The sequence below is a fragment of the Trichophyton benhamiae genome, assembly GCF_000151125.1.
Source record: "Trichophyton benhamiae CBS 112371 chromosome Unknown contig01094.0, whole genome shotgun sequence".
NCBI classification, from domain to species: Eukaryota; Fungi; Ascomycota; class Eurotiomycetes; order Onygenales; family Arthrodermataceae; genus Trichophyton; species Trichophyton benhamiae.
Window position 1 is genome coordinate 298,782 of NW_003315093.1, and position 16,962 is coordinate 315,743.

Genomic DNA, 16,962 nt, shown 5'->3' on the forward strand with positions numbered 1-16,962 from the left:
GGGCCAGGCAGCCGAATATCCAAAAACTCAACATACGCCGAACACCTCTTGACCAGACAAAGCCAGAGCAAACGGGTATCGTCTGTGAACTAACGCAGGTCGCAGCGACGGGGGAATGGCATGGCATGCCTTCAGCTACTTTTTCTTCCCGCTTCCCCCTTCAGCCGCCTTTCTCGCATTTGCTATAAAGAGACAAACAAACCAGTCAGTCAACGGCTACGTCTTAAGCAATCACCACCAAAGGTCTACGAACCAGCTTCTTGTTTCTTCCGCATAATTTCAGCCTGAGCCTCCTTAGTACGAGCAAACTCAGTCCCGCTCATCTCATTTTTCTTCTTCTGTAGACGGGAGTGTCAGTCGTCAGTCATCTGCTGCCAAACATCATGGAACAGGAGAAGCATGCACTATCGATAGAGGCTCAACTTAACGTACATGGCTGGCCGCCTCCTTGAGGTTCTTCTCCCTCGCCTTGTCACGCTGATTACCGCGAGTCATGGTGCGCTATCTTAGCAGCTTAGTTTCAACCGAACGATACTCTGACGACGGAGCGTACGAAGCAATGAAGCAACGAGGCAACGAGGCCGCGGGGACGAGCGAGCAGACGCAGGACGCAGAAGAGCGAGTCGATGGACAACGAAGGTCGCAACGAAGGAAAAAAAACCCGCCGCAGAAGGAAGAAGAGTTCGATAGAAGCGCCGGGGTCATGTGACCGTGGATATAAAAAAGCAACGAGACGGGAAGACGAAAGGCGAAGAGGAAGACGAAGAGGAAGACGAAGTGCAGAGATGAAAACGATGAACGATCGAGTAGTCAAGAGGAAAAGACGGACTGTGGTTGGTCGGGAGATGCTCGAGACGCTGCGTTTCAGCATCATCCCGGGCCGCAGACGCAGCGCAGGAGGGACGACGAGGGCCAGTCGCTGAGGGGGACAACGGGCCATCCTGAAGCACAGGAGAGCCTCTCAGGGCTGCCCGAGGGGAGCCCCTGGACGGGCGGTTGGAGGCCTCTGCCCGTATACTGCACAGACATGTTTCAACCATGCTGTTTCATGCTATTCATATATCGTGAATATAGTTATGGAGTAACAGGATGGACTGGTGGATGAAGAGGAAGAAGAGGCTGCTTAAACTGGCCTTCAAGCGTTTCCCTCTTCTTCTCCTGTCTTCATCTTCGCCTTTCTTTCATCTCTTTCCTGTGTCGGTTCCTTTTTCCTAATAGCTATTGTTCAAAATACCATATCAATCAATATACAGTGTCTGCTGTCTGCCAACAACCGCCTGTCAAATGTCTAATGGCTGACCTGCGAGATGTTTGATTCATCGCTCGCTCTCTCTGCTGAATCAAACCGCCCTTCATTCGCTTCTTATTGATCATATTCTTCGCTGTCCTTGGTGATTCATCCTGACAGCCCTTCTGTCCTGCCGGCCAGGCCTTCTTCTTTCTCTTCTTTTCTTCTCTGACCTTCTACCTTCATTTTGATACCATCTCCTACTTCTACTACTGCTGCTGCCGCTGCTGCCAATATATAAGATCATCGTCTTCTAACCATGCCATCGCAAGCACCAAGTCTTGCAGCGCATTCGCTCGCTCCCTCCTCCAACTACAGCTCCTACACCCACAATAATACTGAAGAAAAACGACCCTTGCAGATGGAGGCCCCCAAGTTTCCCTTGGCCGGCCCGGGGTATGTGATATTAAATCTCGTTCGGGTCATGAACATCATCAGCCTTCTTGTCGTCATCGCCGCAAACATAATTCTGCTGATCAAAATCGTCCTGGTCACCAATTTTTTCTTTTTCGAAGCCGTTACTCATGTTGCCTCTGCATCCGTCTGCTGTACGTCCTTCTGCAACTCCACAGACATAAATATATACCCTACTCTAACATGTCATCCATAGCATTCCTCATTGTCTCGGAACTCAGCGTCTTCAGGGCGTATTTTGACCGGAACTGGCCCCTGCTCGGCGAAGACTCCGGCTTTGTGACTCTCGGGGCTACCATGGTGTTGCTCGGTATCTCGACTCTGGGGGAGCTGAACAACCAGTCCACCCGCCCGAAAGAAATAGGCCTTCCCTTCTGGAAACTCATCCTCGGAGCTGGCGTTGTGTCAATTGTCATCGGGACCCTCAATATTGGCCTGGTTTGTACTCCTTCCATTTTCACTGATGTGATTGGCTCCTCATTAACACCAATTGACACAGAGCTATGTATTTCGAGATCCAGATATCGGAATCTCTGCACGTCATGTTCGTGCCCGAGGAGCTGTTGCTACGCAAGAAGTGGTCACTCGCAAGGACAGCTACAGATCCTTCAAGCTCTCGCACAAAGCCTCCCTGAACACCTACAAGTCTTCATCCACCACTCCACGGATAGGCTCAATTCGACATAAACGACATCCCCAGCCCCCTAACGGATACCCAGTCCACATCTCTTCACCTCTAGACGCCTTCTCTACACCGCCTGCCAACGCATCTAGGTCACCGGCGCCAATGCCGGCGCCCATGCCCATGCCTTCTGCGGAGATTGCCGCTCCCAATCTCGCCCATCATCCTGCAATGTATTCTAACTATATTTGATGATACCAGTCCAGATGATCTGTGGAGTCTGCACTCCGGAAACCCACCAACATTCTTTCTGTTGCTCGTTTTCTCGAATTTGCTTGTCTATGCAGCTGGATTCCATATTGTGGCTTTTTTTCTCCCTCCACCTTTAATATTCAAGCCCCATTATTCACTTTCTAGCATGATTGGCAGGTGTTTCGGGTGTGGCGCCGTTTCACGATTTTATATTTGAGGACCTCCATCTCCGTCTTTCATCCTTGCTTTTACTTCCGGTTGAAATCAGCGAGCGTCTAGCGTTCCCGAGCCTTCTGAGGAAAAGAACTTGTGTACTTAAATTATTTTGTTATTTATTTAGCCAGCGACTGTAACTGTCTTTTTAGTCGTTTATATACCATTTTATGCATCTCGATGTCTTTGTGTATGTCTTTATGTCCGGTCGAGTCACTTGCATCTGTCATGGGCATACCCCTGTTGGTAGTTAAGTTAGCTGCAGGTGGTTAACTAGCTAAAAAGAAAGACCCGCGCTTAAAATATATTTTTTAATGAACACCTATGCAGATACTTGCAACAACTCCCCAACACAAAGCCATAGACGTAGCTACTCAGAGCATGCTGCGTAGGATGTGTGATACTATCAATATCTAGGTCCTATTCTATCAGAGCAGTGGGCAGGCGTACTCCCGAAATATGCTCTCCTACGATAAGTATGCGCTACGTCCAAACTCCGTCCAGGCTCACCTATCACCAGCTACTGACTACTCATAACCCACGATAGCATCAAGGCGTTAGCCATCTTCTTTGCGCCGATCATAATACCCAAGGCCATTGCTCTCTTCCGATCAGTCCACTCGCATCTTACGAACCGTCCGCCTCCCCAGGCTCTTCCTACACTTGCCTCCCGCGCGCTTAACACCCTGTTCCTCTCAACCGCCCTCTTCCTCGCCCTTAGCCTTACGCCGGGTAGTAATATACTCTCCAGCACCAGCTCGGGCACAAATGATATCTTCAAACTGACAGGCTCGCGTTTTAATACGCCGACGGAACTGTTATTCTCTCGCCTGAGACGGCTTGGTGGACGGTTCGAGGTCGAAAGCGAACACGACTCCACGCTCAAGAAGCTCTTCAGCTCTCACACGGCAAGAGGAGTGTACCTGCAGCTCGGATCAGAGCCGCTGATTGCCTGTCCGTTCTGCTCGTTGGATAGCGCGGTTACATACCTTCTTTACTATCTGCCCTTTAACACTCTAGTGCCCCATCTATTCCACTTTCTGGTTATTGGCATAGCGACTTCCAGCTCCATAGTAGGGGAGAAGACAGCCAGGTGGAGGAACAAGTTCCTCGTTGGCGCTGTGGCGCTTTTGGTTATCGAACTATGTGTTATCCTACGAGCAACGTCTCCTCTTTTCTCCCGTTCGAGGAGCTCGTCTGACGGCCAGCGTAATAAGTGGACGCAACTATACGCTCAATACCCAGATGCTCCAACGAGTCTACATGTTCAGCTAGTCACGCTGCGGCCTCTAGCATTTACTGTGTTTGACGCTATTTGTGCTGCCCTGATTTACTTGTCAGCTACCAATAGGCTCTTTTATACCCTACCCACGCCCGCGGAGCAGGCACAGCAGATTCTATCCGTGTCTACTGCGACTATGCTAGCTGCCATGTCGAAGCTACAGGCTCTTAGTGTGACAAGAAGCGTGATTGCACGGGATCCTGAGCTAAGTGTGAAGTATGATGCGTACCATCGTGGAGAAGGCAAGGATGGTGATGATTGGGTTTGGCAGGAAGAAGGGGTTATCAATGCTGTTGCGAAGGTGATGAACGATAGAGCCTTGCAAGCCGGTAATCGCACAGACGCAAAGGAGCACGAAATAATAGACTCGGGCGAATATGTGGATAAGCTCACTGCTGGGTTGGAGGATCCTATCATCAGTTGACTTTATTGGGTCGAACCTGTTGGTTTACAATCATCTGCTATGTATATATTTTATCAAATAGACTGAATAATAATTGGAAAAATTGACCTGAATGGAAGTAAATAGCTATTAAAAATATACATGTTGATGCCAGATCACTGTTTGAGAGCGGGCTCAATAGACGGTGTGGTATCAATTTCCACTACAGGTCCATCGTACACTCTCCGCGCATATGCAAGGTAATATACAATACTAAACACAACCACGAAGGACCAAATGGCGACGCTGTAATTCATGCCTTCTGCCGTCGGAGAAGCATCAGCAGGGAAGAAGCTGAATATCAGGATTACCGTCAGGTATATGATTCCAAATATATTTGTTGCAATCCCCATGGCACCACGGAGATGCCATGGGCCCCAAACAAGACGGGCGCCGGTAGTATTGGCAAGGGTTTGGCCCATTTCCGTGTTACTGGAAGGATACGAGACGTTTCCTACGCATCGGTGGTACAGTAGCATGCTCGTGGCCAGCAAATAACTGAGATATAAGCAAGCAACCGTCAAGGACACAATGATATTGAAAGCCGTCGTTGAACCAATAACTATGAGAGATAGAAGGATAGTTATGGTAGCGGTGACGAGAATTGACATCAACGGCACTTCGGTGCGTTTCTCAACCTGTGACACAGGCAGTAGGTTAGCATTTAAATATTTCACCATAAAGTTCAATAACACCCAATAAAATGTATAGTGTTTTATGGACGGACCTTAGTCAATGATTTCCATCCTGGCAGGCCTCGATCTCTTGCAAACGACCAGGTCATACGGGATGTCGAGGCCAGGTAGTTACAGTTTGCAAACAGTGCTAACGTGACAATGACTGACGCCATTGTAGCAGAACCAGCAATTGAACCCGTGGATTGCCGGAAGATCTCAATGAATGGGAGACCGGTTGGTGACTCTATGGCAGTGGACAAGTCAACTATGCTGAATAGAGTCGCAATGAGCATTGATAACCCGAGGCTCCCATTGATGATGAGAGTAAGGATAATAGAGCGTGGAACCGTGATGGATGGATTTTGGATTTCCTCTGACATCTGTTTCAAGTTAATAGATTGTAGCATAGAATCAAGGCAAATCGAGCAAGACGTACATGATATGCACCATCAAGTCCTGTCAATATAGTTAGCAAAAAATAGGATACATCAGAAAAAAAGGCCGAGGACTGTGAACTGACCCAAGAAAGCGAATGCATTTCCAATCAATCCGACCAAAAAGGAGACGCCCTGACTGGACCAATTTCCCTCGTTGATGAAATTTTTGAATACCAGATTTGCATCATTCTTTTCTCCAAACGTAACCAGCGGTATCAAAACTGCTAAAAATCCGAGAACATGGAGAGCCAATGCTATCTTTTCAAACGCAGGCAATAACCTGCTGGTGACAACATTGACAAAGACGCAGTACAACGCTACGGCGCAGAGAAGCAGAGTGGTATGCCAGGAGCTAGGCGAATAAGACGGGTTCGTAAATATAATGAGTCCCTGGATCATGGAGCCGGTCAAGAAGCAAGCAGAGGCGAAACCGGCCTGCCATCCAGCCACGGTCAACCAGCCGGTAATGTAACTGAGAAATTTCGCCATTGACTTTGGAGCCAGCATCGCGACCCAATGGTACTGTCCGCCAGAGGTAGGAGCCATGGAGACGAGCTCAGAAAGGGTTGTGAAGACAGCCAGGTTTCCGACCCATATCACTATGTAGCCATATATGATGCCTGCATGGCCGCCATTTCGAAGACCCGTGAGGAACAGGACTAGCGAAGCCTCCCAAGTGATGAGGACAGCACAGCTGAAGCCTAGGATAGAGAGAAAGCGGAAGCCTCTCTGGTTATTTATTAGAAATGCCTGTACATTGTAATAATATATGTATGACTTGTTTCATTTATATCGAACACGCACCCTGAGTACTTGTTTCTTCCCTAAACGATTGAGCTCTTCACGATCGGAGTCTCCAGCCAGCGACCCGCCATCATGTTCGAGCCTCATAGATGTGGTGCAGTTCTTGTATCTTCGGTCGAAGGCGGAAGTTTATTGAGGGGCTGAGGCTGAAAATGTAAGTCCGCAGCTGTCGGCGTGAAATCCGTACTAAAAGATGGCCTGCAGGAGTAGTTAACGCTGTTTGTTCATGTTTATTTAAATATATTTTATAGTAACCAAAATTGGGTTTTCTAGGCTAGGGTTAACCCAACAGGGCGACATCTGGGCGCTGAAGAACTGCTCGGAGACACATGCGCAGAATGGGAGCAAGATCCGGGCCTAGCAGCCGTATGCCTTTAATCTCAGCGGAATGCCAATAATCGAAGATCTTCCTGGCGTTCGTATAGATTACTTAACTACTTAAATTCTGGGGCCGCTGCCGTGGCTCTAACGACGGAGGTCTTGGTCTTTCTTTGCTTTCTTATCTGTATCCGGAGTATTCCGACGAAAGGGAACTGTCCTGCAAGCCCGAGTGTCAATGCATGTCGATGACGAGGAATCCATGGATATAGTGACGCTGCTGCACCTTTATAAGGCGAGGTTTACTGCTGGGATGCAGTCTGTAACTAAGTAAGCTGATCGTGGGCTATAGCGTGGTTGTGGTGTGCGGTGATGCTAGGTCTCCATCCCTGAAGCTCACCATCCATGACAACTATACATATGTACAGCCTCTCATCGCCTCGTCACCAGCCTGCCCCCTCTTCCTTCTCCTGCGCTTATCATCATCATCATCAACTTCTTCTTCTTCTTCTTCTTCTTCTTCTTCTTCTTCTTCTTCTTCTTCTTCTTCTTCTTCTTCTTCATCAATGTCGTTAATGTCTTCGTCGTCGTCTTCGTCGTCGTCTTCGTCGTCGTCGTCTTTCTGCCACTTGCTACCGTCTCCGCCTTCTTACTAATAAATGACTCAGCAGAGCACGTGGTCCCGCCCAAAAGGGGACGGGGGAGGCCCGTTTCATGGACGCGGGATGGAAAAGCGAACGACGGGCGAGCTCGAGCAAGAGAAAACGCCAGCAGGACGACGACGACGACGAGACGACGAAGAGTAGCGGACGAAGAGACTCGCTGCGGCTTCACCTCCTGCTCCTCCACCGCCTGGCGCTGCTGTCGCCGTGCTGGCTGACCCTGCGACACCGCCTTATAGTTATTAAGGTAGGAAGTTACAAAAACCCTGCCCTGGTTAACTAGTCCCTAGTCTGACCCAAAGGGAAAAAAGAGGACAGAGGATAGGGAGCATACACGCCATCACCAAATCACATTCGCCCCTTTGCCCCCCTCCGCTGCAGCAGGAAAGAGATTTCAGTCACTCGACTGGTCTCAATCTCTCTCTGACTCTTTCTCTTTACCCCCTTGGTCGAGGACAGCACATCCATTGGGGGCGTTTGGAATTGCAAAAGAGCCGAATTTATAGCTTGGATGCGATCCTCCTCTAGTTAACCTTTCCACACCAGCACCACCTCAACCGCCCCCGGTGCACCGTCCTCAACAACTCTGCTCTGCCGAACCAAGCGGCCGAGGCCAGTGAAGCGAGTGAACAATGGCTAAGGAGGCTGTCGCCGCAGTCGCTGAACGGGGCCAGACTGGGATAACCAACGTCAATGCCTGTGTGTCCACTACCGAGGCCAGCAGGGCGTCCAAGGATAACACTTCCTGGCGAGAATGGATGGTTGCAAACCAGATAGGTGTGTGAAAAGCACAATTGCAAGCTTCATCTTAGCTGTATCCGTGCTCTTACTGACTTAACTGTTGTTCAGGCTGCTCGCTCTCGATTCTGGGTGCGATACTCGCCGTACACACTTTCATTCCGTCTCTAAGGGCATACACGACTCCGTACCTCGAGCTGCCTCATTATCACCCCGAGACTGGAAAGTACACGCAGGGACTGGATGATGTCTACTTCATCATCAGCTCCATGCTGGGCTTTACAGCTACCAGAGCTATTGTGATTGACTGGCTGTTCTACCCCATTGCTTCTCAATTGGGCCTGAGACACAAGCAATCGATACGCTTTGCCGAGCAGGGATGGCTTTTGGTCTACTACCTTGCCTTCTGGGCCTATGGAATGGTTAGCTGCCTTACTACAAATTTCTTTTCTTTCTTATCGCTGTCCCTGCTAACGGCACCAGAACATCTGGTATCATTCTAGCTACTGGTACAATTTCCGTGCTATATGGGCCGACTGGCCTACCCGAGAGGTTAGCGGCAGCGTCAAACTGTACTGCCTCCTGCAGCTATCCTTTTGGGTACAGCAGATATTCGTCATTCACATTGAAGCCAAGCGCAAGGACCACGCGCAGATGTTTATCCACCATATCATAACCAGCACTCTCCTCGGATCCGCATATGTTTATAGCTTCTACAATGTCGCAAACGTCGTTCTCTGCCTTATGGATATTGTTGATTATATGCTACCGGTATGTACCTTGGTTTTTGCCTTCAATTCTGCCGCACGGCGCATCTCCAGCTAACAATGAAGTAACAGTTCGCCAAAATGCTAAAATACCTTGGATTCGAGCGCGCCTGTACAGTTGCTTTCGGTGTCTTCGTCACAACCTGGATCGTTGCTCGCCATTTCATCTACATGGGCTTGTGGTGGTCCATTCACAAAACGGTGCCCACCGATGTGCCGTTTGGGTGTTACTCGGGTATCACAGGCAAGCAGTTATCAACTGGCTCGCCTGATCTCCTGGCCCATATCTTCAACCCGTTCCTCGACCTCAATGGCCCAATCTGTATGACTGGCACGATCAAGGTTATCTTCCTCGGAATGTTGCTGCTCCTACAAGTTCTCTCACTCATCTGGCTTGGTATGATCATCAAAGTTGCGCTGGGCGTTTTGTGGACTGGCTCAAGTGCAGAGGATACAAGAAGTGATGACGAGGAAGACGTTGACGCTGGTGAGCCGAAGGAAAAGGCCGGCACCTCTTCGGCAAGAATCATGAGCCCACCATCTGGCTCAGAAGGCAGCGCCTGGTCACGATCAGTCATGCCCAACGGATCGAACCACCAGAGCCACCCGGTGCGAATAAGAACGACCCGTGGACGAGTTACGTTAAGTGACCATAATGATCGAAAAGCCCTCCTTGGTAGAATTGGCTGCGACAAGCCAACATAGATTTGAGAATGGAACCAAGATCATGTCGTTTTGTTCTCACCCCAGCCATCTCGCAGCTTGATTACCATTTGCATTGCTTCCCTCCACGTCGGATCTTCCCATCTACGTTTGATTTTCGTTTCGTTTCGTTTTCCAAGCTTCTATCTCGTTTTATCAGGTTTGATTTTGTGTCGAGATGCTTCCCTCCCTGCTGGTAACGGTGGCAGTAACGGTGACGGTGACTGGCATGTCTTGAAAGAACTTCCTATCAATATCCTTCCTATACCCATAAATACGCCCGGTTAAAACCTTTTTTTAATATATCTCCCCTGTTCTTCTCCTTTTTTTCTCTTGCGAAAAACAAAAGAATATATCCCGCCGTTGTATCTGCTCATTCTTTTCTCAGTTTTTGTTTCACCGGTCATGCCTGCTTACACATACGAAACCGTTCGTTTTTTATCTCTCAAAAATTGAGAGAATGAGATTCTGATTGGCAATCAATACCTTGAGCCTCACTATGATATCTAGATGGTTGTCCTGTTTGCTTCCGTTCTTTGTTACGCCTTCTCCTGCCCGTTGTCAATATCACCATCTTCACTTATCCCCTGCCATTTTCCCCATGGAGAATAAACCAAGAAACGCCGGATACAGGTCAACGATCTCCCTTACGTCTATATGTTTGTTTCCCATTCCTATACCAACGCCATGGTCTAAGTCCGCATGTATGTCTTGTCTTCCCTTGCATGTTCCCTTGGTGCTTAAAACACTGCATATTATACCCGGGATAATGTGATTTTATGAACGGCACACCCTAAGGCGCGTCTGCATCTATTACCATTATATATAATATCTCTCTCCCTTCGTATTGGTAGCTGGTTGGCTGAATGTGTATTTTACGGCCGTTTGATATGACCAGGGGAAGTCGTGAGTAGTGACGTAATTAACCTTGTGGAGGATACTTTAGGGCTGAACATGGCTCTGTCTTTATTCTAACCTAAGGTTGGGTCGAGCCTTGGGAAGCCGCAGGGGCTTGCCGGCCGGTTCCTTGGTCCTGGGACTCTTAGGCAGCAGCCCCTAGACTCAGGGGCCAGAGGTCTGTGTGACTTGCAACTGGGTGCCTGAGGTGCGAGGAATGCTGGATGACAGGAATAAATAAAATAATTTTCATTTCTTTTGAACTGGTTCCTCTTGATATCGCTACTTCGTCTGGTAACAGAACGCTGACACATAGAAAACATGCGAAGGAGGGAAATTGGAAGAAAGAGATAATAAATACAGAATAACAGCTATTTGCATCGTCAAGCCACCTCCTTGTCGTTCCAGTTTTATGCCTTTGCCTTCTTCACCTTCTTTGGCTTTTCTTCGGCCTTCTTAGATTTCTTTGACTCTCTCTTCTCAGTGGACTTCTTTTCGGCTTCGATGTTCCCAGCTTCGGCCTTTTTCTCCTTTATCGCCTTTCCATTCGTCACAGGTTTAGCTTCAACTTCATCTTTGCTCTTTGTCTCTTTCTTTTTGGGAGTCTCCTCTTTCTTGTCCTCAATCGCAGCAACGGGAGCAGACGTGCCCTCCTCAATCTGGTCCTGCACTGCTAGAGCAACAGGGACCTCCTTCACAGACTTCAACTTTGGAATCTCATACTCGTAGCCTAGAGCTTTCATCTTTTCGGCCTTCTTAGCTCGTTTCGAGCTCTCTTTAGATATAGCCTTTGACCATTTTTCGCGTGACTTTCCGGCATCAAGTCGGCGCTTTTCAATTTGGTTCCACGGCGTCTTCTTGAAGCGACGGTTGGCTCCCTTCCACATATCCGCATGAACTTTGTCCTGGGGTATGTACATGCATTTCAAGATGTGGCCAAACATAAGGTAGTTTTGCATAGTAGCAGCAACAACTTTGGCGACAGAGGAGGATGTGAATTCAATGAACGCATAGTGTTTCGATTTGCCGGTAGTACGGTTGCGCGAGAGGCGTAGACGTGAGATGTCTCCAAACTGGGAGAAATATGCGCGCATCTCATCTTCGTAGAAACCGTGTGGGATTCGCCTACATAGCACATACGAGTTAGCTGCATTGTAATAAAAGTGAAGGAGAGTTCAGGCGCGATAGAGCATACCCGACATATACAGTGCCAGGCACCTCTGGTGCAGAGCTCTCTTTCTTCTTCTTTCGAATAGCCTTCATGGCCTTCTTAGAGTCAGGAATCCTTGGAACCTCTTGACCTGGCTCAAAGCCTTCGTCTTCCGAGGGATCCTCATCCCCGCTGCTCTCAAACCCTCGAATCAATGCAATGGTTTGGTCATCTTCGGCCTCCTCGTCCGAGTCAGCATCAGAATTGGGAGGAAACTGCTCTTCTACAAGCTCAGGAGCTTCTTCAGGCTCCTCCTCGACCTCCTTGGCTTTGGATTTGGCCTTCTTTATCTTTTCCTTTGACTCGGCACTGACGCCAGGCTTTTCGGATTTGGCTTTCTTCTTTGGTTGCGTTTCCTTCTTTTCAGCCTTAGGTTTAGGAGCTATCTCCTGCTTTGGCTCTTCTCCTTCATCATCATCATCGCTCAGGAAGTCTGCGGCACGTTTGCGGGGCTTCAATTCCTTCGTGGGCTTCTTGTCGACTTTGACAGACAGTTTCTCGGATTTGGCACCATTGACAATGCCCTTTTCTTTCTTAGACTTAGTGCTGGAAGCCTTCACTGTAGCCACCTCTGGCTTTGCAGGTTTTTCCTGAGTCTTCTTGGACTTTTTCGATGGTGGATGTTCGTTCACCGCAGGAGCAGCAGTGGTCGTCGCGGGCGCTATACAACCAAATTAGAACATGTCACCGTGAAATCTTGACTCACAAGTAAAATACTAACCTTTGCGCTTCGTGGCCTTCTTCTCTGGAGCCATGCCGGAGTCTGGTTGTAGTCAATTGTGCGCGGTAAAGGGCTTGTGAATTTCTGGCATGTTTGTTAATTTTTTTTTTTTATCTTTTTTCCTTTGCGTTGTGGATCGGCGCCAAGATTTCGAGAGCTCCTCCGCGAAATCGATAACTAACAGCAGCGCAAAACGCTTTTGGAGCTTCAACGGCTTGACGGTGCAGCTCGATCCTCTCAGTATAGCGATATACTTGACACAACTGCTTCGAGGTGAGAGCCATGAAGAAGAGAAAACGTTCTAGCAAAAACAAAACTCTAACTCAAGAAGAAATATGGGACGATTCGGCACTCCTTGAGTCCTGGGAAGAGGCTGCGGAGGAATACAGGGTACGTGTATCTCTTTCTACGGATGTTGCTGTGTTGATGAGGACTTTCTAACCCCTTTTTCTTTTTTATTATAGCTCTATCACAGCATTCAAGCTAGGGGCCAGAAAGTGGAGGATGTTCTTCGCGAAGCAGCAGCAGAAGCGTCCAACGCAAATGAAGATGAAATGCAGATTGAGACCAACGCTGAAACGGAAAACCCTTCAGAAAAATTGACCGTGAATGCATCAGAGACCGTCGTTGTGGAAGAGTCTGATGACAAGATAAAGCAGGTAGATGTCTGCACGACGAGTCAAGTTGAGGTTGGTTTTTTCCCCCGTTAAGAGACGTACCTCGGTTGTAGGCCGAACTGCTCACAATGACTCACTTATATAGGATGAAGCAGCACCAGAATTAACTGCAGGGGCAGACCAGGCCGATACGGCTGCACCGGCAAGTGCGAATTTGGCAAATATGCCGCAACTAGTTCTTAACGGAGCACCTAATCCGCCAAACAGTGAGTACATTGACAGCCGAAGCAACCATAAACGTTTCCCCGAAGACTAACATCGAATATAGTTCAAGACGAAGGGCTGAAGAATCTCATGATGTCGTGGTATTTTGCCGGTTACTACACAGGACTATACGAAGGCCAACGACAGGCCGCAGCAAAACCGTGATATAGAATTGACTCAGATTTATCAACACCTCAGGTATTAGCATATGGAGATTTACCACATATTTTGTCCACCTCCAGTCGTGGGGACAATAGGAGCCTAAACGGAGAATATAATGAGAGTCAATTGATATTCTACATTTGCCTAAATAAAGTATGATGGTAACTGGGTTGTTGGTGAGATGTATCTAACTCTATTTGACACGCCTCAGCCCTATGAAACAAACTACGTTAATAGAATGATTGAAAGGCGGGCGCAACACGAGCGAGACAAGTTGGTAACTTTTTTGGTTATTATTGGCAATATTTTTGACCTCGCTGCGCGAACGCAGAACCCATCATGGAGAGGACGGACGAGACTTCGATTATGCCGTTCTGCAAGTTTTCTTCGACTTCGATGCTATAACGTAGACGTGTGAGTTGTGTCTGAGAGTTAGCGAAGTTTTTATCCTGCAAGTGGGTACGTATGGTATAGGGATAGGAGTTCATCGATTATCGGTTGAAGCGAGGCGGTATAGCGGAGATACAGTCGCATGTACCAAGGCGATACGGATTCCTCTTCGTCCCAGGTCCAGGGCAAGCATTATTCCAACTGGCCTGTCGATATTCCTTATCCCAGGTATTGCTTCAGCTTGACAGTGATATTGCTGTGGTAGTTAGTTAAACAGCACCTAGGCAGCGAAAGGGCTTGGATGTATGCCAAAGCGAAGCTCATCAGGCGCCCTGGAGGTGAAAGCCGAGCTTCCACTGGCGGATGAGTATTAGAACAGGCAGAAGGAGCTCTATCTGGGTCTCATGTTGACAAATTTGTAGAGGTAATGGAAGCGTGTACCATTCGACAAGGGCATAGAGACCGTGAAATATGTTTGATGGAAGGAAAGAAGAAAAAAAAGGCAGAAAAGTCGAAAGTCGAAGTTGAAAGTGCGGCGCTAGTGTTATTTAGGTTAGATTGTATTATGTAAGTTCATATCGTATCACGTGCAGGTCACTACCAGGTCAAGCCTCGCCTTCTGGATATCAAAAACAGCTTGAAGCCTGCCGTGGTGGGACAGAGAAGTGCAGATATACGGGAAACTTCGAGAAGGCGATCAGTCCCAAGAAAATTCTTTCTTTTTCTTCTGGAAGATCTCTAGAGGTTTCAGGGAGTGGAGGGTGGTGTGACGCCTTGTCTCTGTGTCTGCCAGGTCCTACATCGTAAGAGTATTTTTGACTTTGTCGTGAGTAGATATGTAACCGTGGACATATTGCTTGTGAATTTGGATACAAGGCCATGATGGATAAGTTATTTAGGGTTGGAGGTTGAGTTCCAGTGGACAAGGTGTCTCAAGAGTAGAAGTTGAAACATTCGTAAATGTAGTACTCTATGATTAAGGCTTAGGAGTTTTAAGTTATCTGATGCCTCTCACTCTATTGCCTGCCTACCATAGCAAAGGGGAGATAGCCGCCATTGTCACGCTGGTGCCACTGACATCCTCTTAACATAATCATATAATCTGATATGAGAGCCGATATGAGCCAGCAAGCCGAGGAAGATAAGAAGAAAAAGGTTCCTACCTGACGAAATGAATTATATACATTGGGGGTATAGAGTATATCCAGAGGAAATCAAGGGCAGTGGAGGTCGGAGCGTTTAAAAACGCGCTAGGACCTTCTCTTGGGTGTCTCCCATAGCCCAGTCGCTGCGGTTTTCCTTGCTGAGCACCCTTGCCGCTTGTTCAGCCGTGAATCCCTTTGCTTCAACGGCAGGATTGTACCCAAGCTGATTGATCTTCCCTACTTCCTCGCTTGTCACGGGCTGCGATACCTTACCATCTGCCCGCTTATACACCGTAACGACGACAGCCCCGCCAAGGCCAAGATTATGCTGTAATGCGACATCAGTGCCCTTGACCAGGCGGTTGTTGGCCCAACCACGAAGGTGCCAGACTAGCTCCGCACATTGGGCAATTCCGGTTGCGCCGAGAGGGTGGCCCTTTGAAATCAGGCCGCCGGACGGGTTTATGACCATCTTCCCGCCGTATGTGATGTCACCCTTTCGCACCATTTCGTGGGCCTTTCCTGGCTCGCAAAGTTCCAGCGCATCGATGGTGATCATTTCGTTTGCCGAGAAGCAGTCATGTAGTTCGCAGACTTTGACGTCCTTGACGTTAATTCCGGCTTCAGCAGCGGCGGTCTGGCAGGCGTAGCGGGTCATTTCGAAGCCCATGAGGCTTATGGAGCTTTCGTTGTACACTGAGGGAGTGTCTGTGGCGAGGCATTGGCCGGCAATCAGGATGGCCTGGTCCTTGAGGTGTGGTCGAGCATCGAGGAACGCCTGTGAAACGACGACGGCTGCAGCACCACCGTCTGAGGTTGGGCAGCACTGGAGTTTGGTTAAGGGGAAGTGGATCATGGGCGATTTGGAGATTTGTTCGTGGGTGTACTCGGTTTGGAATTGGGAGTATGGGTTTCTCTTCGAGTGTTCGTGGTTAATTCGGCCGATCTCTGCAAAGTCTTCGGCTTTTGCACCGTATCTATTGGTTTGTGCCTGTTAGAATCTCTATCTTTTTTTTTTTTTTTTTTTTTTTTTTTTTTTTTTTGTAGAAAAAGGGCAACTCACTTCTCGATGTATTCGACACCGGCATTTCCAAACATCTGGGCTGCTCCCGGGGCATTGGTGACTCCTCTGGTAGCAAACATCATTTCTCCCAATTTGCCAGTAGGGTTCTCTCTGTCATCAAACTTGGAAGAGAGACTGCCAGGGCTCATCTTCTCGAAGCCAACCACGAGAACGCAGTCGGCAGCACCGTGCGAGACCATGGTACGGGCCATGGCCAGGCCCGTTGAGCCGGTAGAGCAGTTGTTGTTGACATTGTAGATGGGGATCTTGGTGAGGCCGAACTGGTAGAAGACTCGCTGGCCGCAGGTGCTGTCTCCGTAGCAGTAGCATGCAACTCCCTGGTCCACGTCGTCATAGGTGATGTGGGCATCCAGCATAGCTTTGACACCAGCCTCGAAGCCCAGCTCATGGTAGTCGACCTTTCCGCGCGGTTTGATGAACTTGGTCATGCCAACACCTAGGACATAGGCTGGGGACTGCGTTCGTTTCCCCATTGTTGCAACGGATTGTAAGAGAAGGGCGTTCTGGCTCAAGGGTTAGTGTAGGATGGTCCAAAGAGTATCGGCTCTGGTCCTCAGACTCCAAAGAGAAGAGGCAACGCCCCCGTATATTAATCCTCTTCCTCTGCCGCTCCGTCTCTTGCTCCTGACTCTCCTTTTCATCCAACTAGCAAGCCTCAGATCTTGCGGGGAAAGTCCCGAGGTCCGCGAGGTCCCGAGGCTCGACGGCTGCTGACATAAGCATATCTCTCCCATCTGACTGAGAGAAAGCAGTAAACAAGCAGCAGCAGCAGCGCCGACGACGAGGTGACGGCCATCGTTGCTGGAATAGCTGATAGTTGATATGTAATGTCCACGGGCAGCGGAAGTGCAGCT

The 16,962-nt window shown here is 48.7% G+C and overlaps 10 protein-coding genes across 10 annotated transcripts; 4 read left to right on the forward strand and 6 right to left on the reverse strand.

The window, feature by feature from the left end:
• Positions 1-245: 245 nt before the first annotated feature.
• ARB_01667 (uncharacterized protein) lies at positions 246-871 on the reverse strand (the record flags this gene model as incomplete). The annotated part of the gene is made up of 3 exons (XM_003012113.1): positions 246-338; positions 433-477; positions 554-871. The coding sequence occupies 3 exons, from the start codon at positions 869-871 to the stop codon at positions 246-248; spliced, it is 456 nt and encodes a 151-aa protein (XP_003012159.1).
• A 676-nt stretch (positions 872-1,547) lies between these two features.
• ARB_01668 (uncharacterized protein) lies at positions 1,548-2,576 on the forward strand (the record flags this gene model as incomplete). The annotated part of the gene is made up of 3 exons (XM_003012114.1): positions 1,548-1,836; positions 1,899-2,140; positions 2,202-2,576. 3 exons carry the CDS (start codon positions 1,548-1,550, stop codon positions 2,574-2,576), a joined length of 906 nt encoding a protein of 301 aa, XP_003012160.1.
• A 672-nt stretch (positions 2,577-3,248) lies between these two features.
• ARB_01669 (uncharacterized protein) lies at positions 3,249-4,495 on the forward strand (the record flags this gene model as incomplete). Its single annotated transcript, XM_003012115.1, has 2 exons — positions 3,249-3,265; positions 3,337-4,495. The coding sequence occupies 2 exons, from the start codon at positions 3,249-3,251 to the stop codon at positions 4,493-4,495; spliced, it is 1,176 nt and encodes a 391-aa protein (XP_003012161.1).
• Positions 4,496-4,629: 134 nt separating this feature from the next.
• Positions 4,630-5,597, reverse strand: ARB_01670 (uncharacterized protein; the record flags this gene model as incomplete). Its single annotated transcript, XM_003012116.1, has 2 exons — positions 4,630-5,151; positions 5,241-5,597. 2 exons carry the CDS (start codon positions 5,595-5,597, stop codon positions 4,630-4,632), a joined length of 879 nt encoding a protein of 292 aa, XP_003012162.1.
• An 81-nt stretch (positions 5,598-5,678) lies between these two features.
• Positions 5,679-6,518, reverse strand: ARB_01671 (uncharacterized protein; the record flags this gene model as incomplete). The annotated part of the gene is made up of 2 exons (XM_003012117.1): positions 5,679-6,377; positions 6,432-6,518. The coding sequence occupies 2 exons, from the start codon at positions 6,516-6,518 to the stop codon at positions 5,679-5,681; spliced, it is 786 nt and encodes a 261-aa protein (XP_003012163.1).
• Positions 6,519-7,161: 643 nt separating this feature from the next.
• On the reverse strand, positions 7,162-7,465 carry ARB_01672 (uncharacterized protein; the record flags this gene model as incomplete). Its single annotated transcript, XM_003012118.1, has 2 exons — positions 7,162-7,371; positions 7,403-7,465. The coding sequence occupies 2 exons, from the start codon at positions 7,463-7,465 to the stop codon at positions 7,162-7,164; spliced, it is 273 nt and encodes a 90-aa protein (XP_003012164.1).
• Positions 7,466-8,043: 578 nt separating this feature from the next.
• On the forward strand, positions 8,044-9,621 carry ARB_01673 (uncharacterized protein; the record flags this gene model as incomplete). The annotated part of the gene is made up of 4 exons (XM_003012119.1): positions 8,044-8,188; positions 8,261-8,571; positions 8,633-8,920; positions 8,989-9,621. 4 exons carry the CDS (start codon positions 8,044-8,046, stop codon positions 9,619-9,621), a joined length of 1,377 nt encoding a protein of 458 aa, XP_003012165.1.
• Positions 9,622-10,925: 1,304 nt separating this feature from the next.
• Positions 10,926-12,480, reverse strand: ARB_01674 (uncharacterized protein; the record flags this gene model as incomplete). Its single annotated transcript, XM_003012120.1, has 3 exons — positions 10,926-11,640; positions 11,711-12,386; positions 12,447-12,480. The coding sequence occupies 3 exons, from the start codon at positions 12,478-12,480 to the stop codon at positions 10,926-10,928; spliced, it is 1,425 nt and encodes a 474-aa protein (XP_003012166.1).
• Positions 12,481-12,728: 248 nt separating this feature from the next.
• Positions 12,729-13,379, forward strand: ARB_01675 (uncharacterized protein; the record flags this gene model as incomplete). The annotated part of the gene is made up of 3 exons (XM_003012121.1): positions 12,729-12,836; positions 12,911-13,135; positions 13,209-13,379. 3 exons carry the CDS (start codon positions 12,729-12,731, stop codon positions 13,377-13,379), a joined length of 504 nt encoding a protein of 167 aa, XP_003012167.1.
• A 1,739-nt stretch (positions 13,380-15,118) lies between these two features.
• ARB_01676 (uncharacterized protein) lies at positions 15,119-16,581 on the reverse strand (the record flags this gene model as incomplete). Its single annotated transcript, XM_003012122.1, has 2 exons — positions 15,119-16,001; positions 16,088-16,581. 2 exons carry the CDS (start codon positions 16,579-16,581, stop codon positions 15,119-15,121), a joined length of 1,377 nt encoding a protein of 458 aa, XP_003012168.1.
• Between the last annotated feature and the right edge of the window lie 381 nt (positions 16,582-16,962).